General features: G+C 36.1%; 2 protein-coding genes across 3 annotated transcripts in view; one reads left to right on the forward strand and one right to left on the reverse strand.

Annotated features, from left to right (window-relative positions):
* Positions 1-9,455, forward strand: part of LOC107666860 (4-hydroxyphenylpyruvate dioxygenase-like) — a 10,382-nt gene extending 927 nt beyond the window's left edge. The window contains exons 3-16 of the mRNA XM_016458399.1: positions 42-104; positions 1,617-1,721; positions 1,830-1,872; positions 2,125-2,207; positions 4,060-4,149; positions 4,227-4,333; positions 4,527-4,604; positions 4,690-4,744; positions 5,179-5,183; positions 5,248-5,290; positions 7,395-7,466; positions 7,559-7,681; positions 7,787-7,903; positions 9,231-9,455. Coding sequence (XP_016313885.1) covers positions 42-104; positions 1,617-1,721; positions 1,830-1,872; positions 2,125-2,207; positions 4,060-4,149; positions 4,227-4,333; positions 4,527-4,604; positions 4,690-4,744; positions 5,179-5,183; positions 5,248-5,290; positions 7,395-7,466; positions 7,559-7,681; positions 7,787-7,903; positions 9,231-9,350 — 1,104 coding nt within the window. The 3' untranslated portion in view covers positions 9,351-9,455. The remainder of the gene's footprint in view (positions 1-41; positions 105-1,616; positions 1,722-1,829; positions 1,873-2,124; positions 2,208-4,059; positions 4,150-4,226; positions 4,334-4,526; positions 4,605-4,689; positions 4,745-5,178; positions 5,184-5,247; positions 5,291-7,394; positions 7,467-7,558; positions 7,682-7,786; positions 7,904-9,230) is intronic.
* Positions 9,456-10,367: 912 nt separating this feature from the next.
* LOC107663763 (E3 ubiquitin-protein ligase RNF43-like) overlaps positions 10,368-17,912 on the reverse strand; it is a 94,488-nt gene continuing 86,943 nt past the window's right edge. The window contains exons 4-9 of one of the 2 annotated variants that reach the window (XM_016454183.1): positions 17,260-17,394; positions 16,122-16,223; positions 15,584-15,754; positions 15,335-15,437; positions 13,389-14,939; positions 10,368-12,536 (exon numbers count right to left, since the gene is read on the reverse strand). In XM_016454183.1, the coding sequence (XP_016309669.1) occupies positions 12,511-12,536; positions 13,389-14,939; positions 15,335-15,437; positions 15,584-15,754; positions 16,122-16,223; positions 17,260-17,394 (2,088 nt within the window). In that variant the 3' untranslated portion in view covers positions 10,368-12,510. Of the gene's footprint in view, positions 12,537-13,388; positions 14,940-15,319; positions 15,438-15,583; positions 15,755-16,121; positions 16,224-17,259; positions 17,395-17,912 lie in introns of both variants that reach the window. The other variant, XM_016454109.1, reaches the window with a different exon arrangement.

A 17,912-nucleotide genomic window follows, 5' to 3' on the forward strand; every position in this document is an offset into this window, starting at 1 on the left:
TACATATATACATAAAAAATAGTTGTTTTTTTCTTTTGCAGCCAGAGAGAGGGAAATTTATAAAATTTCACCATGTGAAATTCTGGGTGGGAAATGCCAAACAGGTGAGTTAAATCTGTGCATAAAAAAAACAGTTATGAAAATATTACTGTAATATGATAATATACAGCTTTGAAATTAAAACAAGATCATTTTGCACTTAATTCAATTTTCAGAGAATGATACGTTTGTACTGGAAACCTTAGTGAAACTGCTTTGATGCAGAAAGTTTCAATGAGAGTCTCTGATCAGATATTGGCACTGAATATAAACTTAGTAGCATGATTTAAATGTAATAAATTGGGATGAAATTAAAGGAAAGTAGTATAGGCCGCTAATATTGTTGCTTATATATATTGACTTGCTAATGTTAGCAGAAGATCAGAGAAGCTTCCAGAGATCCTGAACTAATGCAGATGACGAAGGTTTCTCTGAAGATGAAATCAATAACGTGATCTTAATCTAACAGTGATGCAATATTATATGATATATGCAATAATATATGAGCTCATCTCATCTGATCTCGATAGTCTCAGTCAAACAGGTTTACATATTAACACAGTTGACCAGTATGTCGTCATTTTGCACCGCTAATATCTTTTCTTGGTAGGTTTAGAGTTGAAAAATTGGTGTGGAAACAATTAGAAACTGTAAATAAATGTAACAATTAATTACAAAAAATGTCAAGTAACACTGAATTAAACATAACATTTTGAATTACAAAGACTGAAATAGTATTTCCTTGTAAAACAAGCTCAACAGGTATTTGAAAATATATTAAAAAATGGTCAAAAAGTATATTTGCTAAAATATATTTCAATAAATATAATTGTAAATATATTTTCTATCAGTATATACTTTGGCCATTTTTTGTATATTTTCCAAAATATAAATGTATTTTCATAAGCATTTAAAAATATATATAATAATATCATATAGTTAACTAAAAAAAACAAACAAACAAAAAAACCTGGAATAAAATAAATGTTAACTAAAAAAAATATAAAAAGTTAGTTTCCATGACAACATTTCTCACTTTCATATAGTTTAACTTTAGTTATGTAGTAAAATAACTAAAACTCGAATGAAAATTATAATAAAAACTACAGACTAAAAAACTAAAATTAACATCATATCTCATTCAAAGTATTAACAAAAGCCACAGTATCTCGTTGATTCTAAAATAACACTGAATGTGTCACATTTTGGTAAACGAAGGTTGAAACTAAATATATTTTCAATTTCAGTTTCATACTTTCAGTATTTTTCATTGAGCTTCAGAGTTTACAACATATATTTAGCATATATTTAGGCCAGATTTTTTTTATATATATATATATTTATTTATATTTTGCCATGTGAGATACTATTTGTTTTAATAAAAAAAAACTATTTATGCAGTGTTGTTTTCAGTTTTTTCCAGCACAAGCAAATGCATTTTATTCATTTGTTCTAACAGCTATTTGAGTTTTTTTTTTCTTTTGCTTTGTACCTCATAAAAACTACACGACCATTCTATCCTTACAAAGGACTTTAAGACATGCAGCAAGCACCTGTTGATGTTGTTATTGCCGTAGGCTGCGGTGTTTTACTGTGATAAGTTTGGCTTCGAGCCGCTGGCGTATAAAGTTCTGGAGACGGGCAGCAGAGAGGTGGTGTCTCACGCCATCAGACAGGACAAGGTGTGTGTGAATATACTTTAATATACACCTCCTAAAATGACTGGAAATAAACCAACTTCTTTAAGAAACTGCTTTGAAATTTCAGAAGCACCCCGGTTCTTTTCCCAGATAATCTTTGTCTTTGAGTCCGCCCTGAACCCTGGGAACGAGGGTATGAACGGTTTCAATTCATCTTAAACATTATGTGAAGAAAAAACAGGCCACATAATATTAATGCTTTAATAAACCTAATACTTTGCATTAAGAAAATACGAATTCATCTTAAAAGCATGGAATAACATAATGAAACATTCTGTTCTGTTAACTCAGGGTTGAAAAAAAAATAAATAAATCCATGAAAAGATCAAGAAAAAATAATAACAAGAAAAAATAATAACAAGTGCTCACCTGCGTCTCTCCACAGAAATGTGCGAGCATCTCATGAAACATGGAGACGGAGTGAAAGACGTGGCATTTCAAGTGGAGGACTGTGACTTTTTAATCAAGGTAAATCATATTTAATACTGTTCATATATAATACTGATCCTGCACACTATATGTTGTACAGGGTTCCAGAAGTATGTTACATAATTCACACTAATAATGTTTATAATGTTGCATGATTAATTCAGTGAGGGTGTCCAGTTATCATGTCAAAATAGATGTTATTAATTTGCACGCTTTATCCTTTTTTTTTTTTTTTTGTAAAACCAGTCAGATCAGATCAAATGAGTCAAGAATTTCATACAGACAATTCAGAACCAGCATTTGTTCTCAGTAGCTCACAACAATTTCACTCTTACTATTCCTGCAGTAACTATATATACAAAATATCAAAGAATTCATCCGATCCACTGGTACTTACTGTTGTTTTCCCTCCAAAATGATGTCACTTCCTGATGATGTCATTGATGCCTTTCCTTAGTTAAACAGATATTACAAGGATTATAATATTAATTGGAAGACTGCTTGGTTAATCCCCTTTAAATATTGTATCAATAACAAAACTAAAGAAATACATTTTTAACATTTTGCATACCATCTACCCTGTTAAATCAATAATTTCAAGATACTCTGATATTGATGATTTATACTCCTTTTGTAAAAATGAGAAAGAGGTGTTATCACATTTATTTTTTTGATTGTAAAATTACCCAAAATTTTTAGAAGGAATTGGCAGAATTTATTTTTAATCTAGTAAAGGATAAATACTGTTTTTCTTTAAAGGATATTATTGTGTACTATGAAAACAATGTTAACAAAGGTCTTGAATACATTGTTAATTTATTCATATTGCTGGCAAAATGTTATATACATAAACAAAAATGCTTAAATTCATCCCCAATAATTAAGGCATTTTTAGTGGAATTTCATTGTTTTATATTTTCTCTGAAATTGTTAAAAAACAAAAAGTCATTAACATGTTTAAAATATTATGACATTATTTTCAGTTCCCGTTACTAATTAATGTCACACTTTGTATAGCACTGACTGTCTTATGCTATGCTCTGTTTGTTATTTGTTCTATTTTCATAAAAAAAAAAAAAAAAAGATATTACAAGGATTGTTCTCTTTCTAGTTTTCTAGAAAGTCTCTTTCTAAATGAACTTGAATATTGACTGATTTTTTTTAAAACTTCAGTTGTCAAAATGTAAGACATGAACCTAAAGGCAAGACATTTTTACAAAAAAATTACACTTTAAAAATGGAAAATTAAACATTTATTTACAAAATGATAGCTGGACGCAACTCACATGCAACATGCTTTAAAAATCTGTATAATGCATATTATTGCACTGTTGTTTTTCAAAAAGTAGGCATTATTTCAAATACAATTAATCATATTTTAAAGTTAACAGCAGGATTGATTATTTATTTATTTATTTATTTGCATCACATTAATGATAGTGTGAGGGTTAAAATGGGTTTAACTGTCATGAAAAGAATATCAGAATGAAAGAAAAATCTCAAAAACATGGGAAAAAACCCGTATTCCTGCATAATGCATTTAAAAACATATTCCTGCATAATGCATATTATTACACCTTTTTTCAATAATATGCAGGACTTTTTTTTTGCTTTTGCTTTTGCATTACAGAAAGCAAATTTGAGGGTTAAAATGGTTCAAGGAAAAGAGCATCACAAAAAAACTAAAGCAAAGCAAAACAAAACTAGAAAACGTTGAATAAGATGAAAAGAATGATCATTGCATAATGCATACTATTGCAGTGTTTTCTCTTCAGTTCACAGCCAGTTAGTATTCCATTCTGAACACAATCATCACCTCGAAAATAACTGCACACAGTGAACTGATTTGCCTTGAAGGGACTTTGGAATAAAAGTGTGCTTGTGTTCGCAGAAAGCCAAAGAGAGAGGAGCGGTGATCGTCAAAGAGCCGTGGGTCGAGCAGGATTCAGGCGGCAAAGTCAAATACGCCGTAATTCAGACGGTAAGTCAGCAAGAGTTGTGCCCAGACACACATAGACTTGCATTAAAAGCTTGAGCCGGAGATGCGATGTTTTGCAGTACGGAGACACGACACACACATTTGTGGAGTACATGGGGCCATATAAAGGTCTGTTTCTGCCAGGATACAAAGAGCCGCTGTTCAGAGACCCTCTGTTAGCAAAACTGTGAGTCATTTTACTGGGAAATTCACTCAGATCATTTGAAGTGCTTAGGCCAGAAACATACGGATATGCAAATGCTTGCCTATAATTTATGACATTTCACAATCCAAAAATGCATGCAATTAGGCTTAAATAATATGTTTCAGCTTTCAAAAGCATCAAACTTCTCACAAGCGGGTTTCTTTGTCTCGCAAAGGCCTCCGGGACACTTATGCTTCATCGATCACGTTGTGGGAAACCAGCCAGATGATAAAATGGTGCCAGTTTCTGACTGGTGAGGGTCACACGTCCAACAAACAAATCAATAAGACAAATTCGAGGAAATGTCACAATAACGCGATCTGTCTGTTTTTCTGCAGGTATCAGAAGTGTCTGATGTTCCACAGGTTCTGGTCCATCGAATTTTGTAATATAGTGATTTAACAGCAATTTAACATTTTATCTATGTGTCATTTAATTAATTAATTAATTATTATTATAAACAGTATTACCATTTTTATTAGTATTTTGAATATTTTTTTATAATTTCCATTTCATTTCCATTTTATTTAAATTAACTTTTTGCATACTTTTTGTCATTTTTATTATTTTTCAAAAAACAAACAAAACAAAAAAACATTTCTACACTGTAAAAAATAAATACGTAAAATAACAGAAAACGTACTGGCAGCTCATTACACACAACATTATCTATTAATTTTACGGACATTTCTGTTAACTCTAAAACAATGCAATGAAGAGTAAAATTCTAAATACTGGTAAAACACCTGTAAAAAATAAGTATGGAAAAATTCCTTCAAATTATACAGTATATTGTGCCCTATTTTTACAGATTTTTTTTTTTTGAGTGTACGTAGTTTTTATTCTAGGTAGTTTTAGTTATTTTAGTACATTAAGTCAAACTAAATTGAAATTAGCCTTAATGAACCAGCCATGGGGAAAAAGAAATCACAAATCCAGGTTCCTCCAGCAGATTCAGAACTTCTTGCATACATTTCAGTTTTGATTGAATTCTTAAGGCAGTGAGTCCTGAACTTTTTCCATCAGCCCTTACGTAAAATATTCACCCCTGAGATTTTCAGTTAATATTGCTAAAATTTAACAACACATTCACATGTTCACGGTTCTCTGATGTTGCTTAATGGTAAAATGACATGCAGATAAACACATCAAATACAGATTTTTTTTTCAGTAAACGTTTTGGTTTTATATATATATATACACATATATATTTTAAGACTGGCAGCTCATTACACACAACATTATCTATTAATTTTACGGACATTTCTGTTAACTCTAAAACAATGCAATGAAGAGTAAAATTCTAAATACTGGTAAAACACCTGTAAAAAATAAGTATGGAAAAATTCCTTCAAATTATACAGTATATTGTGCCCTATTTTTACAGATTTTTTTTTTTTGAGTGTACGTAGTTTTTATTCTAGGTAGTTTTAGTTATTTTAGTACATTAAGTCAAACTAAATTGAAATTAGCCTTTTTTTTTTTTACATTTTGTAAATTTATTTAATTTCAGTTAACATCTGTTTTATTTAAACTTTTTATGGTTTTAGTTTTAGTTAATAATAACCCTGATTATAAGTATATAAATTAGAGTTGCACTATAAAACAACAAAAAATATTTTAATAATTATAAAACAAATGTTATTTTTTACTACACACGACTGATATTTATGTCTTAGATTCTTCACTTCCAATGTTCAAACCCTCAAGCGTTTAACATTTCAGATATTTTGGCTGAATACTGGTGAAATGCTGTAAACTTCCATCCATAGAAATGTTGGAAATTATATGAATGTGTAAATAATGTGTAAAGTAAATAAAGTGAACCAAGCAACATTAAAATTAGATTTTACATCCCAATTAAAATAATTATTAGCTTTTCATCAACTCACGACCCCCCATGTGTTTGTAAAACCCCTATCTGTGTCATTTGTGGATGGTAAAATATGGAAACAGTATTTTGGGGAAATATTATTGTAAACAGTGTAACATCCAACACCAGTTGTTTTTAAATTGTATGATTTTTTTAATTCCACACTAGATAAGCGGCATAATAATTAATAGATGAGTAAAGTTTGTAAACACACGGCTTGACAAATTCTTGTTTGAAAGTTTAAAATAACTTCGAAAAGCTTGAAGAGCAAGATTTTACTCGGTCAATAAAATGTTATTAACGTTGCAACACATTACTAAAACATTTAAGCAAGTTGCTAACATGTTTTAGCATGTTACTAGCATGAATTAATATGCTGCTAGCATGATTTAGTACATTGTTAACGTTTTAACATGATTTAGCACATTGCTAGCCGGTTTTATTAGATTGCTAGCATGATTAGCACATTACTAGCATGTAGTCCTAGAATAGTCGTTAAGCTTTGCTAGTGATAGACAGCTTAAATACCTTATATGTGAAGTATTTGTTCAAAAGGTTTGACCCCCCTTAATGAAAGTCTATGGGACTTTTTGTAGATTCGTTTGTCTGTTTAACGAAAACCGTAACTCCGATCAGTTAGGAAAGATAGAGCAACCCGAGTCAGACCAATCTTAAGGTCTGCCCCAAGTTTGGTGGCTGTAGCTTGAAAACTCTAGGAGGAGACACTGACTAAATTTAGTCTCAGAAGAGGAAGCATGCAGCTTAAATAGTAGATCACTGTTGGCTTTGTCAAGTCAAATGATAAAACAGATAGTTCCGGTCCTTGATTCTGATTGGTTGAGCCGCGTTCTAAGCTGTTGTAAATTACTCTACAAAGTAACATACACCTTTGTTTACGTCTGTGTGTTGCTCGGCAACCACTTTGTTGCAACCACAACCGTTTCTGAGGAACTACATTGTTACATATATAACAGTTTCATAAAAGCAATAAGCCCCAAGAAGCCGTGGTTTACAGTGAATTTATAACAGCTAAGGGGCGTTGTTAGGCACGACGCGAAGCTGTCACAATAATTACCACAATTGTGATACACTTCACCTTTGGCTAAAACATTTGAAATCTATAATAAACATCCATCTTACCGCCATAATTTCCTCTTGTTGTTTGTAAAGGAGTATATCGACTACAACGGAGGACCCGGAGTGCAGCACATCGCACTAAACACCCCCAACATCATCCAAGCTGTACGGTTCACAACTCCTCTCAATATGATTCATTCCTACGAGACCACAATAAAGTCAAATACAAAACCTGAAACTCTTTCCTGATGAATCAGATTGTGAACCTCCGAGCTCGAGGGATGGAGTTCTTGTCCACACCCGATAATTACTACGACACCCTACGGCAGAATCTCAAGACGGCCAAGATCAAGGTGAAGGAGGACCTAAAAACACTGCAGGTCAGAGAAAGCAATATGACAGTCCATTCTGTTCAAGAAATGGACACATTTGAATGGTTTTTCTAATGCATTTTTTGAATGCATTCGTTCTTTTATCCAACGCAGGAGTTAAAAATCTTAGTAGACTATGACGATAAAGGTTACCTGCTGCAGATCTTCACCAAACCCGTGCAGGACAGACCGACGCTCTTCCTGGAGGTCATCCAGAGGAACAACCACTCTGTGAGTCTGTGTTTGACCTCATTCATCCAGGCTTAATATGGAAGCCCGTTTTCGCCACTGAATTAAAAAAAAGGTCATTTGACTTTTTCTCAGAATTGCGACTGTAAGAAAATGGTCTCTCTTTTTCCGCCTCAGAATTGGACTTCATAAATCACAGTTGTGAGTTTATATCTCACAATTCCGAGGAAAGAAGTCAGAATTGTGAGAAAAAAAGTCTGAATTAAACACACACTTCGTTGTTTCTTATGCATTTACACACTCCTGCCATCGAATCGTTGTATAAACGCAATATCACACTCGTAGCCATGAGATATTGCTGTATATTGGCACAATATATGATATATACTGACATATGGCCATATTGCACAGCTACTCCTGTGATATTGCTCATATTTATGTGCATATATATCAGAGCATATATGCTGTCAAACGATTAATCGCATCCAAAATAAAAGTTTTTGTTTGCACAATATATGTATGTGTACTCTGTTTATTTATTATGTATATATAAATACACACATACAGTAATATATATATGAATATAGTAACCTTGATATCAGGATTAGGCATAAAATAATGTCATACAGATGAAATATTTGAGATAAAATATATAGTCTTTATGGAGGTACAGTAACTACAGTACTGAGTTTGAATCTGAACTCTGAGAAAACATGTTTGAACAGGCTCATAGTGTTATTAGGGGCTTTTTAAAGCTTGTGAAGTGAAGGAAATGCCTAAAGACAAGACATTTCTATTTGAATCGCACTAAAGGGGGCTTTACTTTCCTCTGTGGTGTTTAAACTGTAAAACAGAGCAAGAAATCGAACCCAACGACATCAAATCCAAAGACTGGTTTTTTGTTAAAGGACAATGAAGCTCTAAAACACATTTTTTGAGATGTTAGCAGATATATACAGGTTGCACATCGCTGAAAACAATGTTAGTATTCATTATGTTTATTATTAAGGGGAACTTAGTTACTTTTTACTTTTTCTGTGCCATTTAATTCTTCTGGTTTGAAAAGCAAAGTTGAAGATATGTAACAAAATGTGAGGTAAATGTGTAAAAAATTATATTTCAAAGTTGATTATTGGAGGAGTATATATTTCAGGAAAATACTTCGGATTTTCTACTTCAAAGTTTGACGTTTACTTCAATATTACTTGCCGTGTCTTTGTAATTATTCGTGAAATTTACTAGCAATTTCTCAGTGAAGTATATTCTACACCTCAGATGTTTACATGTTTTATCTGGGTCTAATTCTCGGTTTTTTCATCATAAGAACCCAGTTAAACCTGTCACTCTGCCATGTCTTCTTATCCACTAGGGTTTTGGAGCTGGAAACTTCAAATCTCTGTTCGAGGCCATCGAGAAAGACCAGGATGCCAGAGGAAACCTCACAGTTCTCACACCGGAGAGCCAGGGCGTCCCGAAGGCCTCTTACTAACACACACAACTGCATTAAGGTGATTTACTCAAGCCTCATGCTGGAGTGAAATAATATGACACCATCAATTAAAATGTCCAGGATGACAATAAAGACATTTAATATAAGAACTGTATAATGTATCTGTATCGTTTTCTTATTTGTTCATCTGCTACATCCACTTTCAGAGTCAAATGGGACTGAAAAAAAACGTAAAATAGTTTTCTGCAGAAAATGTAAGTGGTTCTTGCCTGTGCTGAGCTGGTCTTCATATGTTGGTCTCTTGTTAAAGTTAGAATAGTAGTTTATTCAACCACTAATTTCAATTTCAATAAACATTTAATATACTTGCTGAGGAAGTTTGATCGGGTTTGGGTGAACAACCAATATAACTTTCAAAAATTAATAACTTTTGAAGTTGGTAAGAGTCAAAAATGTTTTGTAGGTGGCTACTTTATTTTTTTTTAAAGTTAACTCAAGTATTTATTTATTGGATATGGCTTGAGTCCCTTCCTTCAGACAAAATAGTTACTATTAACTACCCATCCATAATGCAAACATCCAAAATAATAAAATAAATAACTAAAACATTAAATAAATAAAGACCTTAATTTTCATCATTACTTCCCGTGTGTGTGTGTACACAATTATATATTAAATAAAAACAAATGAACACCACATTCTCTGTATTTTTATTTCAAAATAATTTATTTGTATATAATCGGAATGATGCCAGGTTTATACATCTATGATGGCAGCTGTACGTTTCATAAAGAATATCATTCCAAACGTGAGAAAATAACATTTTTAAAAATGTTCTCAGACCTGGACAAAAATGGATAAATATATTAGTAAATAAATATATTAGTGACATTACCATATTGAAATGTTCTATTATATATAAAATACAACACTTTATCTTATAACTGTTTTGTCTTTTTTTTTTACACAAAATATTGAACATATACTGGCATATCCCTTGATTTCTGAAGGGATTTAGCTCTATTAAAAAAGGCAGTTTTCATTGATTTTCTGTGGAAAAGAGAGCGTATGAACAATACAGACATAATTTCTTGCTATTATGCACGGCTTTAAAATCTTTAATAGACTGAAAGTTTCTCTTTCTGAGTGTAATCTTTATAAAATGACTTTAAAAATCTTTACGATAATCAAAAACAACTGGAAAAGTCATTGGTCTTAAGGTGTGGGAACCCTGTATGAGGAAACCCTACACTGGGATTTACTATATTTTGTCTTGCATATATTTTCATTTGGGATTCAGCCTCATTTAGATGAAAATCAGCATGTGACGGTATGAAGCCAAAAAGACTCATGGGAGATGTTTGTGGTTCAAAGGATAAAGACCATTTTGGACCAGTTTGACCATTTACTGACAAAAAACAAAAAACATTCAGGTGTTTGTCATGGCAAGATTTCCAGTGTTTCCTTTTCTATACTTAAAGGAATGGTACAGGTTCAGAACTGCATCAGATATTTTTACAAACTGAAGGAAGGGTTTACTTCCAGCATGTCACTTGTTTTAGCTTGTTTTGAACCCAGACCATTCCTTTAAAGGTTGGATTTTACAATAAACGACAACAGACATTTCTGGGTAACAGTATAACTATGCTTGCAGGCAATACGCATCGAGCCAACTCAAGTTTTGTGTGTCAGCTGGTATTGCCAGGAACATGACAGCAGGCTACATAAATTTATGTATAAACTTCATGAAGTGTTCATTTCATGGATTACAGAGGCACTTTTGATAAGCTTGTATGCTGGTTGGTTTCTATGAAATGTCGCATCCCTTTAAGGGAACATGAGAGTCACAGAGGTGAAAGCAAAGCATTCTGGGAAATGTAGTCCTTCTCAGCCCAAACACATTATAGGCTTAACAGACCAAAATAATGAAACAAAACAAAACAAAAAAATCTTCACAACTTTCCCTAAATATATTCAGTCAATTCATTCAGTTTTGATGAGCAAAATTAATAAATGAAGACACAAACATTTGTAAATAACAGCTGCCATTTCTGAATTAACAAAACCTGAAACCTCAATGAAATGCTCCTTTCCAAGGACAGATGATATAAAGTAAAGCTCCCTATCGCTCCTCTGAGTTAATATCTGTCAGAGGTAACGAGAGGCTAACGCACAAGTACCTTTGAAGTACTGTCTCGCTAACAGGACTTTCTGATTGGTTATCTGAGGTAGTGCTGGAAACCCAGGCCAGATGCTTGAACGTAGCCCAACACATAGTTAAAAAGCTAGAAATTAAATGGAAGAGGCGGGTAGCACCGCAATGACTAGATAGTTAAAAATTAGCCAGTAGGCTCAGTGAACTAATGAAACATACTTTATGCAAGTACGCAAACACAGAAGTAAGTGCACAGCCGATGCATTGCAAGCTCTTGGTTTCGTTGTACATGCTTCGTATCTCAGTCTTCAAGGTATAATGATACCTTCATATTATGTTATTAATCAGGTAGCTGTTGTAAACAGAATTCCGCCATGATAGTAGTTAACCTGAAAGAGAAAAATGACTGTAGAACAAGACAAGCATTATGAATCAGTTCTGACACATTTCAGAACACGACAACCAAGCTTGTGTAGATATCATAGAAGCGTCTACATACTTGCATAAAGTACATACGCCAAGTCTAAATCTGAATGGAATACGGAAAGACATGTTTATATCTTTCATGAAGATCACCAAGGAGTTCTCAGACTTGTTTACAAGAGAAGATACTAATCGAATCCTGTTTTAAACCAAAGGAAAGGAAGAAACCATACTCAATCTCATGCGCATCTTCCAGATCCTTTGATAACTGCCTGAATTAATACCACTTGTTTGTCTATGAAAAGTCGCATTTGGACCGTATTGGGTAAAGTACCAAGAATGACTTGTTCTGGACATTAGAAAGGTGCTAGTAACAGAGCATCACTACTGAAGAGTACTTTGGAAAACCCATCTAATCGTCAGTGACTGCTGAATTCTTTGTGAGAATGAAATCTGAGGTCTGGAGAATCTGAGTAATTCAGTTTGATATTGCAGAAGATGTTTGGAATTATCCGGAAGACTCAACATGTGAGGTGAAAGAGACAGCGAGAGATCGCCGAAGAGTTTTGTCCATTTCGGCTCTTGTGTAGCAGCGAGAGGAGTTTTGGACGAAGAGTTTTCTCAAACACCAGACTCTTCCTCTGACCCTGTGAAGAAAAAAAAAAAACGTTTCCATGTAAAACTCAAAGCTTTGTAAAAAATCAGCTTTGTACATTCAGGTTATAACCAGCAATAGAGAATTTTATACACCAACCCCATCACCCTAGTTCCCTCAACGAAAAGACAATAGGGTTTTTCAGTTGGCTTTTGGGCTACTGCAAAAAATAAGCTTTGTGACGAACAAAAGTTTATGATTATTACGTATTTTTCTAAAAAAAGCTAAAATGTAGGATATACATGAATTACACCACGGTTGCATGACTTCAAATTCACCATCACTAAGTTTCCGAGACCTCTTTCAAGCTTAAAAATCTACAAGTTGGAAAGTTTGAATTGGAGTAGTTTGTGGGAATGTGACTATAAACACAACAAAGCTCTAAAAGTAGACTATTGAGTTGATAAGTTTACCTGTTTGACAAGATGCGCAAAAGCTTAAAAAAACATGAGTGGTAATAATGGTGTATATTATGTGGTAGAATACAATGTGAAAATATCTTGAGCCTGTGGTAATCACAGACCTTATTTCAGGCATTTCACCAAAAAACAACTGACTGCCACACGATGGAACCATAAGTCCAAAAATGCAACTCATGATACATGGGGCAACTTTTTGAGCTATTTTGCCAGGCAACTTTTTGAGCAATGTTGCTTGGGCACTTTCCCACTGAGAATGGGTAACAAATTTCGATCTAGATACTTTAGATCGGTTGTGGGCCCTGTGTCTCACCTGTTTGCCCGTTGATGGCAACATTGCTCAAAAAGTTGCCCCGTGTATCATCAGCCTTAGGACTCATTCCAGCAGTGCTCTATAGTGGAGCACTACAGTCAGACATACTCACCCTGACTATTGTGTAGAGTTTGGCAGTACAGACAGATGTCCATGGGAAGTTCGTCCCCTGGGCCATGATGGGCCCTACACAGGGGTCTGTCCATTCCAGAAGTGGGTCCCAGGAGCTGAGGCTCTGAATGGGCCTGCTGCACCTGCTTCTGCCACACCACATGTGCCCCACTACAGCACGGCCAGTCGGTCATACCCGTCGAGTCCAAGATCAGGGGCACTGGCAGTAGCGTGGGGGCCATGTCTGGTGGAGGTGTGCAGCAGTAGCTTCCCGCTCCCTGTCCGTAGTGGATATGAATGCTACAATCATCCTGAAGGTCCAAGCTTTGATGGAAGTGAACAACCGGCGAAGGCACTTCCAATGGACAGCCAGATGCTTTCCGACCGGTCGTCCACCCTGGGCCTTTGTGGCAACAGGGTGGGGACGGAGAGGTTAAAGGAGGAGAGGGAAGGATCACGGAGGCACCTGAGGAGGAAACAGGGTCTGGGTCTCTATCCTCAACCCTCCTTGAACTGAGGTCTGTTTTGGGGCAGTGGCAAGACTGGTGCTGTACCTGACACCCGGAGGAGTCTTTGTCTTTAGTTACGAGACAAGGCCCGCTTGCTGCCGCGGCTGAGGACGTGGCCCCTTGATCCTCGTCAGAGCCTCGGCCGGGCCCTTGACTGAGTTCCCCATCCTCGTAATAGTGGTGTCTATGCCTGTGATAGTGAACGTGACTGAACACAGCCACCTGTTGCTGCTGTTCTTCCGGGCAAATGGCACCGGCATCACCGCCGCTTCCACCCCCGGTTCGGTTCACTACCGAGTCCAGGGAACGAGGCCTTTGCGTGGCCTCCATGCTCCCTCTGCGTGGAGCTTTGCCCGGTCCGCAGTAGACAAACGGGTCGTAATCGCTGCTGAGCGAGCTACGAAAAGTGGACCAGCTGCCATAGACACCCTGCAGGCTGATGTCCGTACAGTTCAATACAGAGTCGCTGGACGAGCCGTGGCACGATCCCGAGCTGGAATCACTGGCCGGTCCGTCTGCAAGGTAACCGCTACGCTCCGTATGGTAACTCCCTCCAGAGCAGCTGCCGTCATCTTGGCGACTGTGCGAGCCTCCTCCACGTGGCAGGTGATGATGAGTTGCATGGTTTGCGGACGATACCACATGATGCATCCGCAAAGGTCCTCCGGGACACCGGTGACACGACCTTCTGGGGGCTGCATAGTGATGCCCCCCGGTCCGACACCCGTGCCCGCCTGTCCTGTGCGGACGTCCATGATGGGCATCCGGAGCCAAGTGGTACGCACAGCTAGCACCCAATGGTCTGCTGGGAAAGCAACGGAGAGTCCGTGGATTAAGAGGGGGAGAGTTGCCATAGTGGCCCAATTGGGGTAAATGTCCAGAGGGGTTACGGGGGTAATGATGCTGCAGGGAAAAGGGAACATGGTGCTGGGGATAAGGGTGTTGGTTCGAATAGTGATGGGGAAGGAGGAAGGCTTGACTGTGCTCAGGTGGAGGGGGTGGCATTCGACTTCTTTGGGGCTGACGGGATGCCAGATCTGAACCTAATGGAGGATAAATGGTGAATTTAGTTTGAAAACATTTGGTTCTTGAAAACAACTCTTCTTGAAAATCAAGAACTAGAGTTCAGGGTACGTTCAGGCTTTGGATCTAAACAAATGAAATCCTGCTTCAGGTCTTACCAATCCTATATAACCTTCTTCCTTAGAACATTGAAAGACATTTTGAAGAACATTGGGGTCCAAACAACACTGGATCCTTTTATGTTTTGTGTTCCACAGAAGAAAGTCACACAGGTTTGGGCATCTCTTTAAACTGGATGTGTTCATATTTAGGAAGCATATGATAAAGAAAGAAGAGGAATTTCAATACAGTGCTGCCTTGGAGGCTCTATAATAAAGTTATTGGAGAAATATATATGTACCCTGAGGCTGTTTACCCATGATGTTGTGCATGCACAGTGGGCAGGTACGGTGTTGTAGGAGCCAGGGGTCGACACACTCCTTATGGAACTCATGAGCACAGGAGATGATTCTCAATTCCTGCCAGAGAGACAGAGAAAATATAATATTAAATGTACCATTGGTGTGCCTCAATACAAAAGTGGTCCTTTCCCTGTCTGGGTTTGATGGTTTCTCTTGCCCCTCTTCAAAGTCATATAATGTTTTTTGTTCTTTTCATCTCCTACCTGGCCATCCATGAATTCCTCAAGACAGATGGCACAGATTGGGCTGGAATTTGAGCTGCTGTTTGACTCTGGAGCCCCACGAGAATGCTGGGAGCCAGAGCAACCCTGAGAGCTGTATGTGTGCGTTTCCAACCTGCTGATGGCACGCATGGTCTGCTGGTGCACAGAGTCCTGGGAGTTGAGAAAAAATTATTATGAGATTTCTAGAGTGAATTTAAAAGTCAAAACAATAAGTTATGATCATGCAGAACAGGGGAAGAGTACAATGATGCAATGGAAAAGTTACAATCAAGACTAAAAGTAAATGTAGACTGCATTGGTATATAATGCAAGGGTGACCAACTTCAGTCCTGGAGAACCACAGTCCTGCAGAGTTTCAATCCAACTCTAATCAAACACGCCTGAACGAGCCAATGAAGGTCCAAGGGTTACTAGAAAGCTACAGGCAGGTGAATTTTTATGAAGGCTGGAGCAAAACTCTGCAGGACTGTGGCTCTTTAGGACCACTCCTGGTATAATGTGTGTTGTGTTTTCTTACCCAGGCTCTGTTGGACCTGCAGCGGAAGCGTAGAGCAAAGATCATGATGATGGCCAACACAACCAGAGCCACAGTCAACAGGATGCCAACATCATAGTGCGGCTGTGTACACAACATACGAAGAGTGAAGCTTAAGTGTCTTGTCCTCAAACCACCAACTAATGGATTTTAACCCAATAACAGCCAGAAGGTGCTATCCCCAAAACACTTTAAGTTAAGGCAAATCTTTGACACAAATGAAACTATCCCCTCTGAAAAGACCAGGATGGTTGGTTACAAAAGCTGTCACTGAGGCAGCACCATTTCTAAAGGTAAACGAAAACTTTGGAAACGAATGTTCTTTTAATATATTAATATGCACTCTTTAGGGGTAAATAAGGTACAAAGGTATGCCTACAACAGGATACTGCCCCAGTTACAGTTTTTTAATGTATGCATGTTGTATGTTGACTTTTAGATGTTGTCATCTATTAACTAGCTTAACCAAGAAAACTATCTTGGCCAACCAGCATCTCCAGAGGGACCATACTGGTTGACCAGCCCTACTAGGTAATATTTTCAGGCACATAAGACTGTGATAATACTGGATCAACATTATTCCTGTTAAACCAACAGAGCTAACCCTGCCCTCCATTGATGACATTTATGTGTCACGTTTGCAGAAAAAAGGCTTAACAATTCTTAGAGATTCCACACATCCGGCCAGACATTTTTTTTTATTCCTTTACCCTTAGGCAGACGACTTAGAGCAATTAAAACTAAGTCTGCACGCTTTTTGAACAGTACCTATTGCAGGATGGTCCATGTTTTAAACTCTTCTTGCACTTATGCATCTGTATTTCATTCTTTGTAATGGTTGGAATAATTTATGTATGTATGTACGAAGCATACCAAGAAATTCCAGACAATTATGTTGTTTGGCAATAAATAAATAAATAAATAACCATATTTCTAAACTATTTTCTAGCTCCAACCCCAACACTTACATTAGGTCTAAACATACTGGTCAGTCAGCTGACCCAACACTACCAGCCATGTAAAATCATGCTGGTTTAAACTGTTGTTTTCAGCAGGAAGACTGAAACAGTAAAGCCTAGAAATTAAAAGACATCAATTAAACGTGGATACGATTACTCACCCATTTTTGAGTCTCCATCATGATGTCTATGAACACCATGGCTTCTTCGTTTTTATTGACGAGTCCCATCAGTTCTTCTGCATCTGATGACTTCACCAGCACCACTGGACGAGGCAACAAACCTGAATCACGCAGCTGTGTGTAAAAGACAAGCAACAACAACAAAACAACTTTAGGACAAAGTGTCTAAATACGAAATGGGATGTATGGAATAAAATATATTTTGATCTACATGGCCTTGAAACAAAATGTCTTCAAATTCACAATGGTAACAATCTGCCAAAATACTTTAGTTACTAGAGTGATTTTTAAAACTGCAATAAGTTATTTTTTATCTGCAATTGTCTTACAAAAATAGAATATAAATATGATAATATAAATATAAAATAATTTTAAAATAATATTTTATTAATAAAAAAATAAAAATGCAAAATACAATAAATAAGAAAAAATAAAGTCTTTCAAGTCTTCCAAAAAAAATACAAAAAATAAAATAAAATGAATAAAAATAGAATAAAAATTATTTAAAAAAAATTGATTGAAGGAGATACTCTGTTTTATTTTTAGATTTAGTGATGTGATAAGTTGCTTTTATCTGCAAGCGTCTTTCAAAAAAAAAAACAATATTATAAAAACACAAATAAATAATAATA

This window comes from Sinocyclocheilus anshuiensis, unplaced genomic scaffold (assembly GCF_001515605.1).
Source record: "Sinocyclocheilus anshuiensis isolate Anshui unplaced genomic scaffold, SAMN03320099.WGS_v1.1 scaffold245, whole genome shotgun sequence".
Taxonomy (NCBI): domain Eukaryota; kingdom Metazoa; phylum Chordata; class Actinopteri; order Cypriniformes; family Cyprinidae; genus Sinocyclocheilus; species Sinocyclocheilus anshuiensis.